Here is a 17123-nt window from a genome sequence, read left to right as displayed (position 1 = left end):
TGGTGATGATCGTGCTCTTACTGGTCGCAGTTATGGAGGGAGTGGTCCTATTGGTTGCCTCCCACATTAGGGAGGCGGGGTTGGGGCCTTCCTATCAGCATTCATATGGTTTGTCTGTCTTCCTCCCCTCAACCCTGACCGGTCGTGGCAGACAGCTGCCTCCCTGAGCCTGGTTCTGTGGAGGTTACTTCCTGTTTAAAGTGAGGTTTTCCTTCCTACTGTCATCAAATCCTTGCTCATAGGGCTCATCTGATTGTTGGGGGTTCTTTGTAATATTGATGGGGAGATGAAGACAGTGAAAGAAAAGGAAGAAACTGGAAGATATGCTCAGGAAGGAAGTCAGCAGGCTCCAAGAAGAGGTCATACAAATGGACGAGCTTTTCAAAGGTGCCTTAGAAGAAGGACGGCTCACATTTAAGGTGACACAGACCTCCTGCAGGACCACCTTAACAAGGAAATGGAAAATGCAACCAGCTGCAGGTATGCTGCCACGACTGATCATTATACCTTAAAGCAGTCTTTCTCACACTGTGGTATGCTAGTGGTACTCGGGCTCTCTGGTGCTATGCTGAAATCTCCATTTATCTTTTTTTGGATTAAATAATATACAGTTGTGCAGGTATGCAAAGACGACACGAGAGTTCCCGAGACTCTTCTGGAAACGTCTCCCGGAGCGCAAGTCCTCTATGAAGAGCAGCCTTTCCTTATCGCCAACGGTCACGGTCGCTACAAGCGCTGGCGGGCTCGTTTCCCTGGGCCTTAACACTGCAAAGGCGGGGCGGCGCTGTCACGCTGATGGTAAAGCCACGGCCCTTTCCCGCCGTGCCGCGATCCCAGCCACCATCGATTTGTCGGAGGCCCCCGGGAGATGCCGTCGGTGAGTCGGGTATGCGATCTGCTTCTTCTGCGAATGAGCGGTAATCGTTCAAGCCAGCAGCTGGGAGTTGGCGAGGCCAGGTCGCACTAGAGTCGGCAACTGTCGGAGGAAGAGGTGAGTGAAGCGGAATCCGCCGTCCGTTCCTAGCAAGGACAGCGTGCTCTCCATGAGCTCGAGAGCGGCACCATCACCCAGGCCCGGGAGACAGAGGAGTTTCTCGGCCCGCTCTGCATCGGAGAGGGAGCCGCAGCAGCAGCGCCTATGTTGGTGGGGGGATCCCGGAGGAGGGTCATCACACGGCGGGTGGACAGCGGATCCAACATGGCCAACACATGATGGTACTTTGTGTCGTCGACTGAAACGCCACGAAGAGCAAGCTGAGCTTCGACGTGCACGAACCGCGAAGGAGGGTCGTGAAGCCAAAAATCCGGCAGCTTAACCGCCACAGCAAAAATGCTGCCACTGCTATGGAAGCCTGTTTCCGCCACTGAAAAAAGCACATTTGTCGAAATTACGAGGAAAGTAACTCGAAATTTTGAGTTTTTCACTTAAAATTTAGAGTAACTTGAAATTTCAAGTGAACGCTGCTAATCGGTAATCTGCGTTAATGACGTAATTTCCTTGTTACCCGGAAGCGGAAGCCCTCAGCTTGCACAAATATATCATGTACAACAAATATGGCAATCTTTATTAAGAGTTTTTTGGGGTTTGTTTTTTTTACTTGAAATAGTACCAGAGCAGGCTGCATTTGAACATATAGAAGATTGAGAATGAACAGGATATCTAAAGAAACAGTTATTTAAAAAAAAGGAAAAAAGGTATAAATGCTACAGTATTTTCAGCGTGGCTTCACAAATTATGAAACCCTTCTGTTATTAGCTGAATCACATAGCGTTACTGTCAGCAAACGTACTCTTGAAAACGCCAATTTGTTGCGATCCGGTTTTGAGTGCGCATTTCTCTGCGCCATATCCTTCCAGGTAACAAGTATGATGATGTCATTCACATAGACTACTGATTAGCAGTGCTAACTCGAAATTTTGAGTTACCTTTCTCAAAATTTCGAGTGAATAAGTCTAAATTTCGAGTTACTTTTCTCGTAATTTCGACAAATATGCTTTTTTCAGTGGCAGAAATGGGCTTCCAGACACTTCCAACATAAATGAAGACAGAAAACTAAACAGTAGCGACGTTTGTAGGGTTACTGAAGTTGGGCTAGCTGGTATATAATGATGTGCTACGTGATCACTAGCAAAACAGCTACGTTAGCATAACATGTCCCAAAACGTCGGCTGCATCCTTCGGAGGACCCAGCCTTCGCGGTCTACGTGGGCCGGGTCCTTCGAAGACCGGAAGTGTGAGGCTGTGAAATGGGACGGTCTAGCCTTTGTCGTTAAAACGTCGGAGCACTTTTGCAAATATGCGATGTCTTGATAAACCAAGCAGATATTTGAAGTTTACACAGCTACTTTCTCGCCTGAAAATATGTTAAAAGTTTATTTTGTGACCCAGAAAGAATAATAAGAGTAATTTTAAAACTTAGTAGCAGCCGCCATTGTTGGAAACTGAAATTGGCTGGGCCGCGCTATGAATTCTGGGATATGATGGGCCACGAAGGACACACCCGACCCATCCTTCAAATTCAGGGAAATGAAGGACGCATTTGTTGGCCGCATTTGAACGAGTTGACGAATTGGGACAGTCTTCGTCGCCTGGCTGTGACGTAATCGGCCTTCAAATGCGGCCTCCGAAGGATGCAGCCAACGTTTTGGGACACAGCCATGCAGCAGTATTCATTAATATACTGCTGCATGGGCTGGGCTGGAGTTACATTGTAAGGGTTTAAAAACTGAGTTTTAAAATGAACAGTGATGATAAAAACCGAGAGAGGCCGACATTGATCACTGACTGTTTTAGGGGCTTGTTCAGATTAAATAGAACAAAATACAAAGCAGTAAAACATTGAACATTAAAACACAACAGCCTTATTAATCGCAGAGTAGTTTGGACTGAAGCAGGGTTCATTAGGTCATCACTTAAAGATTGGATATCCCACCTGCTGTGAATGTTTTTATGCAGTATAGTTGTTATTATTATCACTTGTCACATCCTGTTTATGACAGTTAAAATAAATAACATTCATATAAGAAATAAAATTGCCTGTGTAAACTGCATGTGTTGTTAAATAGGCCTATACTGCTGTACTTTAATGTCAGTCATAAGGGTGGTACTTTAAGAGCCATATATTTCATGAGGTGGTACTCATTGTGAAAAGTTTGAGAACCACTGCCTTACAGTGATGTCACTTATGGTCCTAATAACTTGTTTCAGAGTGATTCACTGTTTGTTGGAATATAATATGCATTGTGTTTCTTTCTACAGAGGAGCTTGCATCCACTAAAAGCAGCAGGAACAAAGTCAGGAAACAAACGCTCTGAAGGAAAAGTGAAAAACCTCAAAGCAAACACACTCAAAGAAAGGAAGACGAAGAAGAGAAAGGAGGAAAAACAAAAGATGAGAGAAGAAATTCACTGAAGCATCACCTGATGATTGCACAAAAACCCAGATCTGCCAAACGATACACTTTGCACAAAGCTTTGGACCTCATTACAGCACCAGTTGAAGATGGAGGTTTGGTCCACTCATCTGGTCTGGGTTCTGCCAACTTCATTGAAGGGATAGATCTTTGCCATCAAATGCATATATTCATTAATATTGTTTGTTTGAATTAGAGAAATGCAGGAAAAAATCATCTGCAAATATGCATCATTATTATTATTGTTATATCACTCTTGTGCTGGACAGCACACAATGGATAACTTCTTCCGTGTGCAGTGTTGATGATGTTGAAGAAGAAGAAACTGGGGCCTCCAGCTCCACTGAGGCAGCAGTGTAACCTGGAGGAAGGCAGAGGGAGAGGAAGCATGGTGGCAGCCAAAGACAGAAGCAGTACGTAAAGAACAAGCCAACAAAGTCTCCAATTTGATGTAGATGTGCAAAAATATGATCACAAGTGCTTTACAGTTAATGGCACAAAGTGTGTTTGAATAGAATGAATGACAAACTGATGTGTGTATTAAACACATTCAATATTAAACTGTAAACCTGTCCTCAGTAGTTTTCTTCTGTCACTGATGCACGTTAGTAACTAAGTAAGTAAGTAGCACGTTTCTCTACACAACAAAACATACAAATACAAACAGCAAAAGCCAAACTGCTGCTGTAGACTCTCATGGAGCTGCACTGAAACGCTTCTTAGAATGATTTACCTGCTGAAATAAAATAGTCATAAATAAAACATATAATGTTAAATACTTTGTGTTTTTGTGCCACGGTGCTTTGTTCGCCTGAGCATAGCAGCCATAGATCTTCTTTTCTTTCCTGTTCAACATGCCGTCAAGATCCTCATCGTCATGGTGATGTGCCGATGGCTTCTGGGCTTGGCGCGCCGCGTCCTCAAGTTTCTGCTGATGCATCAGGCTCTGTGCTCACCTGAACCTGCACCTGTGGAGTTTTAGAACTCCATTAAAGGCTGAGCGACACGAGCTTGTTAACGCTCAGATTTTTAGTAAATACAGCTCAGCTGCAAGGATTAAACAATCTGCCGTGTGTGTGTGTGTGTGTGTGTGTGTGTGTGTGTGTGTGTGTGTGTGTGCGCGTGCGTTACACTGCTAAGGAACTGGTGGTTGCAGCAAAAGACTATCATTTAAATATTTCATCACACGACTGATAACACTGTATCAACCATCAGCTCAGCCACTTTGTCTTTTATTAGCTGCAGAACATGTTTCCATCAAAATCACTCCAACCCAGAGCCTTTGGTTGTTCACTGGTGCCTCACAGACGTGATTCTTTAGACTTGTGTGTGCGACTGTTTACTAAAATGAAAGAAGGCATGACAGCAGGGAAATGCAGCCTGTTCTCTTCCTTCTTCTTAAGATTCAAAAGACATTTTAAGCAACAACTTAACTGACTTCAAACTTGGATTACTTTCTGTTCAAGGGCCATAAGTAACGACTTTTTAAAAATGTCGTCTAGAAACAAATATCTGCATCTGAATATGTATGAAGCTGCAGGCAATCGACACATTTCTGCCACTGGAAGTTTTGCAATCACACACCTAACTACACATGAAGTCAAGTTTGTCCTCGCTGCTCAAGATGCTTTGGGTTTGTGAGGAGCCCTGTGAGAGCTGCGGTGTGAGGAGAGGATATCAGAGTTGGCAGCATCCGGAGCCGAGGCTGGGCTCTGTGCTGTCGCATGTCAACAATCACCAAGCAATATTTTTACCTTCACACGGTGTGAGTCCAATAAACTTTATTTGAGATGATCAAAAGGCTTATCTGGGCATAGATGTACAACCTGTAGAGCTTTGACACCCGTATGTGGATTGTTAGTTACACAAATCATAGAAAAATTGCCCCAGAATTTTAGAGTAAATCTGGAATCCCTTTTCTTGTGTAAGCTGTATTTGTTGTCCCATCCCTTCTTTTGAAACATGGTCCTTCCCATGTGTCAATTTACCATAATTAGGAGAATGAAGAAAAGAAAAAAGTTAGGTACGTTTTCTTTTGGGCAATATCAGCTCTGTGCTAAGAGATGAAGTTCGTGTGGTTGTCATGTTAATCCTGTGGTCTGGTTCCATATTGTGTTTAACTCCTGGCGTTGCCACTGCATCCACACTGTAATAAAATAAGCTCCACAGTTACAAACAGCTGTAGTTTATGGCAGTAATAAGACATTCAGCCACAAGTTTGTGATGTGCAATGGATTTCCCTGAATCCGTTAAAAACTATTGTTTCCATAATGTGTCTAAAATCATGTATCACCCCATGTGTTTGCCTGTGTTCTGTGATCGCTACATGGCCTACTTCATTTTAAATGGTGTCCAGGTTGCGTGATGTCGAATTGTCCACAAAGACCTTCAGGTTAGAGTTGGCGAGCGGTGCGTCCTGTAGGTCAGGTCTGGGTGAACAGGCTGCTATAAAATCATGTGGTTAACCATCTGCTGCTGTGGGTTTAACAGTCTACACAGAGTCTACTAAAAAAATCAACCTGTTGTCCTAATGTGGCAGGTCTATGTCAGCAGTGGATGAACTCAGCATTTGGTAGCAAGTGTTTTTGTAAAGTTTTTCATTTTTAACAGTGATGAGTGATATGGCCATGTTTATGAGTGTTAGCTGCTCTCATTGCATGTGTGTGTGTGTTAGTAGGTGGGTTAATGCATTCTGTCTGTCTGCCTCCCCTGCAGTCCTGCAGCAGTTCATGGTTGTGAGATGTACATTGTCACCAGTAGGCCTACTCAGTACTTTATATGGCCCCACCTGTTTGTATGCATGGGTGACAATGCCAGGGCTCCTAAAAAGACGATGGTTGGATGTCCTGGAGGATCTCCTGGCAGACCTGGACCAGGGCATGCAACACTCCATGCCAGCTGGTGGAGGTAATGCAACATTTCATTATTTGCCAACCGCGAATAAAAGCTGGCAAGAAGAAGGAAGACCGTAGCCAGCCATATATTAATCAGTATTACAGTTATGTCAAAATCTACAATCAAAGAATACAGCCAACCAAAGCGGGATAGCATTTACTGTTTCTGAATTTAATATCAAAGTAAGGAAAAGGACCAGTGATGGTTTATCAGTATACACTGATAAACCAGTTTATCAGTGTATACTGGCAAAGGTTTTACAAAATCCAAAGGAAAACAGGAGAAATGAGAAGCACAGGAAGGAACAGGAGAGAGGCGAAGGTTATATCTCAACTTAGATTTGGACACATTGGTCTGAATAACACGTTGCTTTTTATAGAGAAATACCGTACAGGGAGTGTGACTGCAGTAGAGAACAGGAAACAATAGAACATGTTTTAATGCATTGTCAGAAATATGATGCTGAAAGAAGACAGCTGATCAAAAAGCTTGAAAGTCAAACTGGTTGATTTATTTCGTAAGAATTCGAGTAGTGAAAGTTATAAGGTCATATTTTGGTTTTTAAGTCAGACTCATTTGTTCGGGAGGATTTGATTTTTTTTCTTCATTTCAGTCCACACTCCTCACCAGTTGGTGGCGGTAATGCACCATTTTGCTGTTTGCCAACCGCCAATAAACAATATAAAGAAGAAGACTCCTGGCAGTTTCTCTTCAGGCAGTTGTGTGGTCAACTGCAGTCGAGGGTCCTTCTCTCGGAGGTCACATTCAGTCGGCTAGCAGAGACGGGGAATAGTTAACATCACAAACGCCTCAAAATGGCACAGGCAGTGCAGAAGTTGGTTGCTAAAGTACCCACCCTGGTTAACGGTAAGCTAGTCTGTTATTTGGACGGGTCCATTAGTGGAGGCTGAGGTAGGCAGTTTTCTCCTCGGTGAGAAGACTTCAGTAGGCCGACGCTGTCAGCTACACTGCGACCCGGGCGTCAGTTGAATGAAGCAGGTGTAACGTTAACTGACGCTTTCAGACGTAGAAGGCCTTTGACGTTGATATGCTGTGTTTTTGTTGTTTTGGATAAGCAGGTACATCGGTTTATTTGGTTTGCTCTCAGCAAACACAATCCGCGTAGCTGATGGCTAACGCTACCTGCTAACATCTCAGAAGCTCTGCAGCATTTAATTTTCTCTCTTTCTTTCAGCCGCTGTCACCTACTCCAAACCTCGCCTGGCAAACTTTTGGTACTATGCGCGTGTTGAACTTGTCCCACCTTCCCCCGCTGAAATCCCTAAAGCCATCGAGGGGGCCACAAACCTCATCAAGGGGTTCCAGACGGGACGTCTCGGTCAAACCACAGTGAAGGTACGCGTATTAATCTAAGACACAGGTCATTTTTATGTTGTTGCTTTTACATGTTTATGTGAAAACAAAAACACGTCCACGTCTTTTTTTAATTAAACCTGCGGCCGTGGTCGTGCATCTTAACCACAGGCAGATGTCACATTATTAATTCCAACCAAAGCCTCTTGTGCTGACTTTACATCAGGTCTGTCATCTCCTGGATTCATTAACAAAGCAGTAGCTGTAGGACATTATAAAATAAGGACACATTTCTAGCTTCTGATAGTAAAGAAAACCTCTGAGACTGTGTGGGCGAATTGTTGTTGTCTTAAGAAAATATTTCTCAGTGTGAACACTCAGGATTATTATAAAAGCTGTGGTTGTACACACAGTAATGCACTGAATTTAGTGTGCGTGTGTACATGGATGAGGACAAACTTGAAAGTTTTTAACACAGCCTTTAGTCGTTTGTTGTTGTTTTATCTCTCACACGTCTCCTGAGCAAATCCAGCCAATTCTTCTTTGGCAAATCTCTCAAGCTTCTCCAGATGTAATGGATTTCAGTTCAGCCCCCAGATTTTCAGTAGCATTCACGTTAGGCCAGTCAGTAATGTTCACTTTGGTCTTCAGGGGAAAATCCTTCACCAGGAGCAACGTGTGTTTTGGGTCGTAGTCCTGTTGGAAGAAGAAGCAGCAGAGACGTAAAGTTTTGCTGCTGACTACTTCTCTTTCAAAATCTTAACATATCTGTCTTTCTTCATGATTCCCTCCACAATGATAAGATTTCCATCCCCACAGCATAATACTCCCACCACCATGCTTCACTGTGGGGACGGTGTTCTTGGGTTGTACACCTCTGCTGTCTTTCTCCAAACATCAGCAGCTTGTCTGTAACCATAGTATCGTCTCATCTGACCAAAAGACATGGTGCAGTATGCATAATCTTCCCCAGGTTGTCTTTAGTATTCTTCAGTGTGGCTTGAAGTGTCTCTTCTGCAGAAGTGGTGTTTTGGTCTGCAGCCTCAAAGTGCGCTCCCGTGCAGGGTTTCAGTGATTGCACTACAATTCCAGACTTGGCTACATCATTAACTTATGTCCTGGCAGTCGTTCTGTGGTCTTGAGACTCTTCTTACTAATTTTCCTTCCAGAGTCCTGGAAATCTTTTGCTTCCTACCTGTGACAGGCTTTTGAACTTGTTGATAATACTTGTAAGTTGCTCTGTAATGCTGTGAGAACCTGGCATGTGTTGATTTTAAAGCTGAGTGTTACAGAGTTCATTCATTGCACAGCAGTAGTTTGTGCTATGGCTAAATGAAAAGTTCCCTTTTTCAGGAGGAAAATGGTAATAAGGCTGCTATTGTGTGCAAATAGTAATAATTAATGTTTTCTAAAGAGAAGTGGTGTGTTTAGAAACGCCTTCATCTGTTTTTAAAATGATAAGAAAAAGCACCTGGGATGTGATGCTATATTATTGATCACTGTGTGTCGTACAGGAAATGTTAATTCAGTATTTCATTAGCGAGTTCCTTCATCATATTAGTAATTACTGACAGAAATGGATCAAATTATGAATTAATCTGTGAAGTACATCTTAAACCTGTAATTATGCAGAGCAGCAAATAAAATGTTTTTGAATTTCAGGTTGTGTGTGAATTCTAATCCTGTACTTTTGATGTTACTTCTAATGCAAATCAAACCTGTGTCCTTGCTTCCTCACAGGATGCTTTAAGGAACGGGCTGGTGGCCACCGAGGTGCTGATGTGGTTCTACATTGGAGAGTGCATCGGCAAAGGAGGCATCGTGGGCTACAATGTCTAAATTTTGGACTTTAAAGCATTTTTTTTTTCTTTTGAGCATTGTATGCTCAACCTACTCCATGAAATATGGGAACCAGTAAAGCTGTTGTGTTAAAAAATCTGTTTTCGACTCATTAATTTAACCTTAATATTGAATGAATCTGCAGGTTTACTACAAAATGTTATTCCTCTGCTCAAAGCTGAGTTGAACGTGTGTAATCATCGTTACTGTTGCTGTCAGTAGGATTGTGCAAAAACTACCAACATGAAATCATGTGTTGTACTATAACTATCCTGCTGTAGTTAAGTGCTGCAAAATTAAAGTACTTATCTGCTAAATGTGAACAATCGATGAGCTTTCCACTGCCAATCAAACATTCATGCAGACACTCGCTCTGATGGATGCATCAGGGGCAGCTCACGGTTCAGTATCCAAGTGGACTGGATCATGTTCCAAATGGGAGACGAGCTGTGCTGCTGCACTTTAAAGGACTGCGTTTAAACTGGGCTGTATTGTATTTTCTGATGATATGGTGGATTTTTAACATCAGTTCTGAGCAGAATAGTGTCACTGATAGGCTGAGGCCTTTTTTTTTCTCTTATGGTTTAGTTCTTACATTCAACCAGCAGAGGGAGCTGTGTGTCAATACTGCACAGCTCCCTCTGTGTAGTTTGAGATTTCAAAGGATGATGTGGAACATACTGCTAGTATTCAACATGAGACACACACCATTTCTAATCCAGTAATGTATTTACATTTGGTGATCCTGTCTCATTTGGTCCAGTTCTGCACACGGCTCACAAGACAAAGCTCTGTTCATTTATGAGTTCTTTATTTAAATGCATCAATGTTGTTACAAAACAATTCTCTCTTTGATAGCAATTACACTCTGGCTGTCCATTATCTAAGTAAACATACACAAAATTAAATAAGGGTTAGTTCAAGTGGAAAAACTCATGTGACGACCTTTAGATAATATCACAACACGACCAAATGAAATGACAGCATTCTTGGAACAGTAGTGAAATTATAACAATGCACCTTCATAGTACTCATACCTGCTGTAGGAGTGCAATTTTAAAAAAGAATTATTCAATAACAATAGTGAACAACGTAATGACATCACAAAACTGACATTGTTAACTTTGGGTAAATCTATAGATGCAAATTATCAGCTAAAATGTTTAAAAGTATGTTATCATATTATCCAGCAGATATCATCAGACGCCAAACAGGATAACACTTCTCTTTTCTTGTGTGACTATGCAGGAATTGTGTATTTCAATAATACATATATATATATTTGTTAAACTGCCATGAGAATATGATTTGACAGCTACATTCAAAGCTTAATACATGTGGTGTTCAAAAAAAGTGTTTACACATTTGGAAGAAGCATCATAAACCTTAAAAAATAAGCTGTGAGACAGTTTTATAATGGTTGCAAAAATAGATATTCCAAAAGCACTGGTGTATATTCGCAGAAATCTTTTTAAAACAGAGCTCAAATGTCAGCGTTCACTTGACGTTGCAGATCCTGACTGACGTTCCGACTCCAAAGCCCGGATAGAGAGGCTCGACAAATTTAGTCTCAAACCTGTGCAGGAGGGTCATGGTGTTGCCTATGCTGTAAAATGCCAACACCCCTGCAGTGTGATCCAGGTACACGCCTATCCGCGGGGAGTGAGGACCATTGGCAGGCTTGTCCACGCGGTTGTGCCACGCTGAGTAACCGGAGTCAGAACAAAGCAGACTCCAGGATTTGTCGTTATAGCCCAGCAGACAGAGCGAACCTTTGCCCTTTCGACTGATGCTCTTATAAGCCACTCCGATGGAGAACTCCCCGCTCCACTCGATCTCCCAGTAGTAGCGGCCTCCAGATAGAGCTTCTCGGCACAGCACCTGGGCAAAGCTATCAAACCTCTCTGAGTTGTCTCCGTAGGACTGCAGCTCCCTGGTGCGGATAACTTTCCTGCTGTTCTCAGAGATGCAAAGCTCCTTGTAGGCCGTGTTATGATCTAATTTCAGTTGGCAGAAGTCTGAAGAAGGAAAGACAACATTGTTTACACGGTTTTGAATTGGATTCAATGTCGAGTTTTTAAAAGTTGAGCCTAATGTAGCTGTTTTACTGCAGAACAGAGCAGTGATCCTCAAATGGATGTGAGGTGCACCTCTGAAATATCTATGCTATACATGAATTTAAAAAATACCAGTCATAGAATTCCTGAAACAGACTTAAATCCAGTAAAAATGCAGTTTTTTACAAAGTGTTTGTCAGTTACAGATTTATTGTTTCATAACCTGCACGTTGATACACAGCGCTGTACTGCTGCATTTGACCTTTTCATAGAAGTCAAATGTTCTTTGTTGCTTTGAAGTGCTGCCTTATACTATAACTAATACGAGAGAAATGATTGAGGATATTAACCTCCAGCAAGAGACTTCTGTGCCATAAAAAAGTCAATGAGTGAAACGCATTTTCCTGAGATGTCACGGAGTACAAGTAAAGCAGCACGCTGCAGTAAAATACAAACTGTCAAACTGACAAAAGTAAAAAGATGAATACTTGAGTACAAGTTATGTTCAGAACAACTTACATTTCAGAAAATCAGCTCTGGTCTTTGGCTCTGGGGGAGTGTTGTCCACTGTCATTTCTTTGCCTGCACATGAAATATCTCTTTGTTAGCTCAAGGTGAACTTCATGCGCCCACACAAATGCCTGTAATTCTTTGGCTGGTGTGGTTTTGGAGTGGTTTTTAGTGGTTTTGGATAATAATTAACCTCATGCGGTTATAAACTGCTGTAGGAGCCTCACCTCTGTTCCTTCTGTCCAACGTTCGACTCTCTGTAGTGTAAACCGGGACCTCATTCACTGTAAAGTAGAAGATATACATGATTAGAAACCTGGAAGTTTTACTCTTTGTGTTCAACATTACGTTTGTGCTGCTCACACCTGACTTGGAAATCCTGAGCAGCTCCTCTCTGCCAAACTCCTCGAGGCGCTCCTTAATCTCAGCCACAGCTTTCCTGACAGCCGCGAAGGAGAAGTCGGGGTTCACGGTCACTCTGGGTATGAAGCCGTCATCAGTGGGGGTGCAGAGGTAGTTGAAGTTCTAGTGCAAACATGAGAGCCAATGAGAAATTTGAGGTAGTGTCACATGGACGGTGACACGTGGGTGCCTGGGTTCTCAGTACTGTGAGTGTTATATTATGGAAATGTATTGATCTGCCCAATTTTTTAAAAAGGGCTCAATATTTCTTCACGGTGTCATCGTTAATCACTTATTAATAAGTATCCTATTAGCCTGATATGACAGCTAACCTTAATGTCAGCTGTTGACACGGTTTCTTTAAGGCTGCGTGTTACCTGCAGGAAGTGGATGTGGTCCTCAGTGCTGTACAGCTGCTTGAGGCCAGACTCTTTTTTCTTCAGCTCATCAATCTCTTGTTCCAGACGCTCGATCAAAGCCTCGGATTGGCTGAAAGCAGCCTTCTCATTGATTCCAATCAGCTTGCTCACCTCTGACCTCATCCTCTCAATGGAGCGTATCATATCCTCAAACATCTTCTGGCTCTCCACCATGGCTCTGTGGGCTGAGTTCTGGGCAAAGCAAGCAGGATGTCATCGCTTTACAGCCTGATCTAAACAATCTTGGGAGACTGATCTTGCTTTGTGTAGAAACTGATCCGGTTGTTGAGGCCTTACCTTGAGGGAATCCACTGCAGTCTTGAGCTCCTCCAGCTCCTTCACCCTCTCCTGGCATTTTTGTTTAATCTCAGCTTGGGAGACTCCCAAAAGTTTCTGCAGAATTAAGGAGTATTACAGAGATATGCGTTTTAATAATTTCCCAACCATTTGTGCTCATGCTGGTAGCTAAACTGGCTTTAAGATTACTATCATGTAAAATGCAGCTGAATGTTGTGTGTTTTTAAAAAAGTTATACCAAATGTAAAGCCTGCAAACATTCTTTCTCATCACGGAGTATCTGGTGTGGCCCTGTGGCGTCCTTAATAAGCCCCTCTCAAAGATCTTCTTAATACATCCCGCTTTTATCTCAGAGGGAGAGGGGGAAAATCTTTGGAGGAATTCTGGCCATGTCAGGAATGTGAATCTACCAGCGTCTGACTTTTAAAGAGACGTTTCAAGGTGCACGCAGCGCTGACATGCAGAATAGAAAGCTTCTAATTCAGCTTTTACTCGAGCCCACCAACCCATTCTTCAAGATAAGCTTGAGGAATGTGGGGAATCTAGGGAGGGGGAATCAACAGGAGAGGGGGAGGGGAGACAGAGCGGGAGATGGAGTGAGATGTGTTGGACTCAGGTTGTAAATCTTTAGATGAGAGAAACCAGACTCCCCGCGATGTAAAGCCAACAGTGGGATAAAATATGCGTTCATGGCGGCACAGAACTCCTTTAGCCTGCATTAGCTGTAAAAACACTCCCTGATTACTCACACAGCTGCTACATTACAGTATCTATTGACATTCATGTCTATCCCACATTGTGTTACAGGCAAAGTGAGTCATTTGAATGCACATTGCTCACAGAGATTGAATGTAGGTGTAGAGTGCCTGCACTCCCTGACATTCCTGCACCGCTGCACACTCACTCCCACAGGTGGGAACCAGCGCAGCAGAAAGAAGGCTGCACTTTCTGTGTGTTTATCCCACAGCTGGATCACCGCATTTTCTGGAAAGCCGCTTTCACGACGCCTGTAAGACACGCCTCCGGCCAGTGTCCAGCTAATCACAGGGCTGGATTTGTTTTGGCGGCTGTGAACGCTCGCCAGGGTTGCTGATAGCCTTGGTGAAATGGGTCAAAGTACAATCACCAGTCGCAGTTCAGGGGAAGGAATTGAGAAAAACAGCCTGTTTGCTTTAGCTCAAGTTATTCCAGAGAGGATGTGCTCCTAACCTATCAAAGAAAACATTCAGCTTGCAGTCTCTCTCAGGCGACGGCTCACTTGGTCTTTGTCTGTTAAAAGGAGGCATCAACAGACACTGAGAGTTATTCTTACCTGCTTCTCGCCCCTCTCTGCCTCAGCAGACACGATGTCATGGCCCCTGTGCTCGCTGACTGTGCAGATGGCACAGATGCACATTTGATCTGTGCGACAGAAGAGCTCCAGGGACTTCTGGTGCTGTGGGCAGATCTTCCTGTCCAAGTTCCCTAACTCGTCCACAAGCTTGTGCCTCTTGAACGTGGTTGATTCATAGTGTGGCTTCAAGTGCTTTTCGCAGTAGGATGCCAGGCAGTTGAGGCAGGACTTGACAGCCTTTAATTTCTTCCCGATGCAGAAGTCACAGGGCACGTCGTTTGATCCGGCAAAGACGCTCCCCTGGGGCGTGCTGAGGTTGAGGTTCAGACCGCTCTTCTTGATCTTCTCTGCCACCATGCTCAGAGTGGCGTTGGGCCTCAGTACAGGCCTCTGGGTGAATGTGATCTTACACTGGGGACAAATGTAAATCCCTGTGTAGTCAGCTTCATTCCAGTAGCCACTGATGCAGTCCATACAGAAGCTGTGGCCGCAGGGGATAGCCACAGGGTCCCTCAGTAGGTTCTGACACAGAGAGCAGCTGAAGTAGTCTGGAGAGGTGTGATCAGCCATTGTGGTGGACTCCAAACAGTCAGCCCTGGAGAAACAGTCAGGGAGAATGCCAAGAGGAGATAGGGATTTCGTCGAGTGTGCCTGTAAGCCCGCCCTCGAGAGTGTGGTACAGCCTGCCAGAGACAGGACCTACTTGTATTTCTAAATTCCAAAAGGTTATTGATTGAAAGCAGGCAAGGCCCCTCCCCCGTCCTGTGAGTACATCGGGCCCTGCCCAGTTCAGATAAGCAGGTTGAACAAGGAGGGAGAGGAAAAAAGAGCAAAGGAGAGAAGGCGGGCAGACAGGAGAGCAGAGAGAGAGCAGAAATAAAGAGAGAATGAATGAAATGTAAAACACCAAAGTCGTGACAATAAATGTGCAAGAAAATGTTTCCATTTCCCTGCAGCTTCCTCTTCTTTCACTCGGATTTCTCATGTGGCTCATCTGCGGGTGAGCTGCGCACACACTTCTTGGCAGCTGCATTTCCACCTATTGTTGTCCCACAGAATCGCCATTGTCTTAAACCGGTTATAGTCCGACAAACATACATGCAGCCTAAGGTACTGAAGGAATTTCAGGGACCACCCAATAAACAAACACACACAGGGTTTGAGAATGACCTCAAACGTCCCTGCTCACATCTTTCGTCAGAGAAACACTCATTTAAAAGTTGTAATATTTGTTCTGTAACTGGCCCGACTCGTCTGTTCACTCGTACGTGGCCGTTTGTATCTGCAGATATGCGGCTGGTTTCTGTTTTTCAGTGGTAAGAAAACATTCATGTGTCAAACATAAACGCATGGGTGCAAATACTCAAACAGACGCATTCCTGTCGTGTGCAGGTGTTGTTGCAGTAGATGTCTCGCATAGTTGTGTACATATTTCACTCGAGTTACGTGGCAATGCAAAATGTCCCCCTCATGATTCCTGCACGCATTACTGTTTAGAACAAAGCAGGGGAAGAACTCCTGAGGTAACCCGACTCTCTCCACAGCGTGAAGTGTCTGCTGACATCACCAGCCTCTCATTAGCATTTCAATTAGGCCTAATCTACTCCTACTTACACTAGTGTCCAACTCACAGGCATGTTTCCTGCTTGAAATTACATTGAAAGTACACATGTTAAAAAAAGAAATACAAACACTCTTTGAACACTGTTTGAAATTAGCTTCAAATAAAATTGTGCAACGTATGTTTGCCTGATCTGCAATCACATGGCAAAGTAATCTTAAGCTTCTAAAAGGTACATTTGCTCCACCTTCAATTCATAGCTTGCATTACTTCATACATGAGGTAGTTTCACCTCTCCGTATTTGGTCAGGTTTCTGATAAGCCAGTTTTCCTTCCTTCCTCCAGAGTAAAGGGAGCATTGTGCTTACAGATTAACCACCTGTTTTTGGACAGCACGACTGCCAAAGGGGAAAAATCTTTGAATCAAAGTTTTAAAGCTTGCTAGAAGAGTGAAAGCTTAACAGCACAAGTTTGGTCAAATGTATCCCGTGCTCCGAGGAAGCCAATCTGAAGCATAACAGAGTTTACAGTCAGTTTTATTAAGATTTGAGCAGACGCCCACTTTAAAGAGTGGCAGGCTTGTTATCAGGCTGTTTTCTCCAACAAAGCAGACCGAAACTCCGCAGTCATCCACAGCCATATATAGTCCAAGTTCAAGGGGAAAGGTCACCCTTTATTAAAGTGCAGTGAGCATGGTTTCTTCAAGGTGAGCGCAGGAGAGCGCTCGCTGTTTGATCAAAGGAAACGAGTGAAATGAGAGCTTAAAAGGAAGAAAGATTTAAAGAAAAGTGAAAATGCAGGCATCGGTCGTCAGTGCATACACAAGATTTCAGTGAAAAAGACTGTTGCAAGATTCAGAAGAAATGTTGCTTGACAGGATGCATAACTCAGATAGGGATGATCCAAAACGTAGAACAGCGTTCAAAGTGTCTAACAGCTCGTTCTGCGGCTCAGAACTGCATTCCCGTGTTTTTTCATTTGTTGTAGTAATGATAAGGATGTAGAGTTAAAAAAGACAATGTGCGCATCCTTTGTTATTGTTATGATATAAAGTTTTGGTTTGGTCGAAAGTGAGTCCTGAAA

At 43.4% G+C, this 17123-nt stretch overlaps 2 protein-coding genes across 2 annotated transcripts; one reads left to right on the top strand and one right to left on the bottom strand.

Annotated features, from left to right (window-relative positions):
* The first annotated feature begins 7016 nt into the window (after window positions 1-7016).
* On the top strand, window positions 7017-9560 carry atp5mg (ATP synthase membrane subunit g). Its single transcript, XM_084941410.1, has 3 exons — window positions 7017-7175; window positions 7504-7664; window positions 9363-9560. The coding sequence occupies exons 1-3, from the start codon at window positions 7124-7126 to the stop codon at window positions 9459-9461; spliced, it is 312 nt and encodes a 103-aa protein (XP_084797536.1). The 5' UTR covers window positions 7017-7123; the 3' UTR covers window positions 9462-9560.
* A 693-nt stretch (window positions 9561-10253) lies between these two features.
* ftr82 (finTRIM family, member 82) lies at window positions 10254-15406 on the bottom strand. Its single transcript, XM_084941409.1, has 7 exons — window positions 14459-15406; window positions 13147-13242; window positions 12808-13041; window positions 12394-12553; window positions 12256-12312; window positions 12038-12100; window positions 10254-11479 (listed from the first exon to the last, which is right to left on the bottom strand). Exons 1-7 carry the CDS (start codon window positions 15047-15049, stop codon window positions 10959-10961), a joined length of 1722 nt encoding a protein of 573 aa, XP_084797535.1. The 5' UTR covers window positions 15050-15406; the 3' UTR covers window positions 10254-10958.
* Between the last annotated feature and the right edge of the window lie 1717 nt (window positions 15407-17123).

This window comes from Perissodus microlepis, chromosome 10 (assembly GCF_051167445.1).
Source record: "Perissodus microlepis isolate ML-2025 ecotype Zambia chromosome 10, ASM5116744v1, whole genome shotgun sequence".
In the NCBI taxonomy this organism is placed as follows: domain Eukaryota; kingdom Metazoa; phylum Chordata; class Actinopteri; order Cichliformes; family Cichlidae; genus Perissodus; species Perissodus microlepis.
The sequence above is the reverse complement of the archived record's forward strand: the minus strand, read 5'-3'. Positions and strand labels throughout refer to the sequence as shown.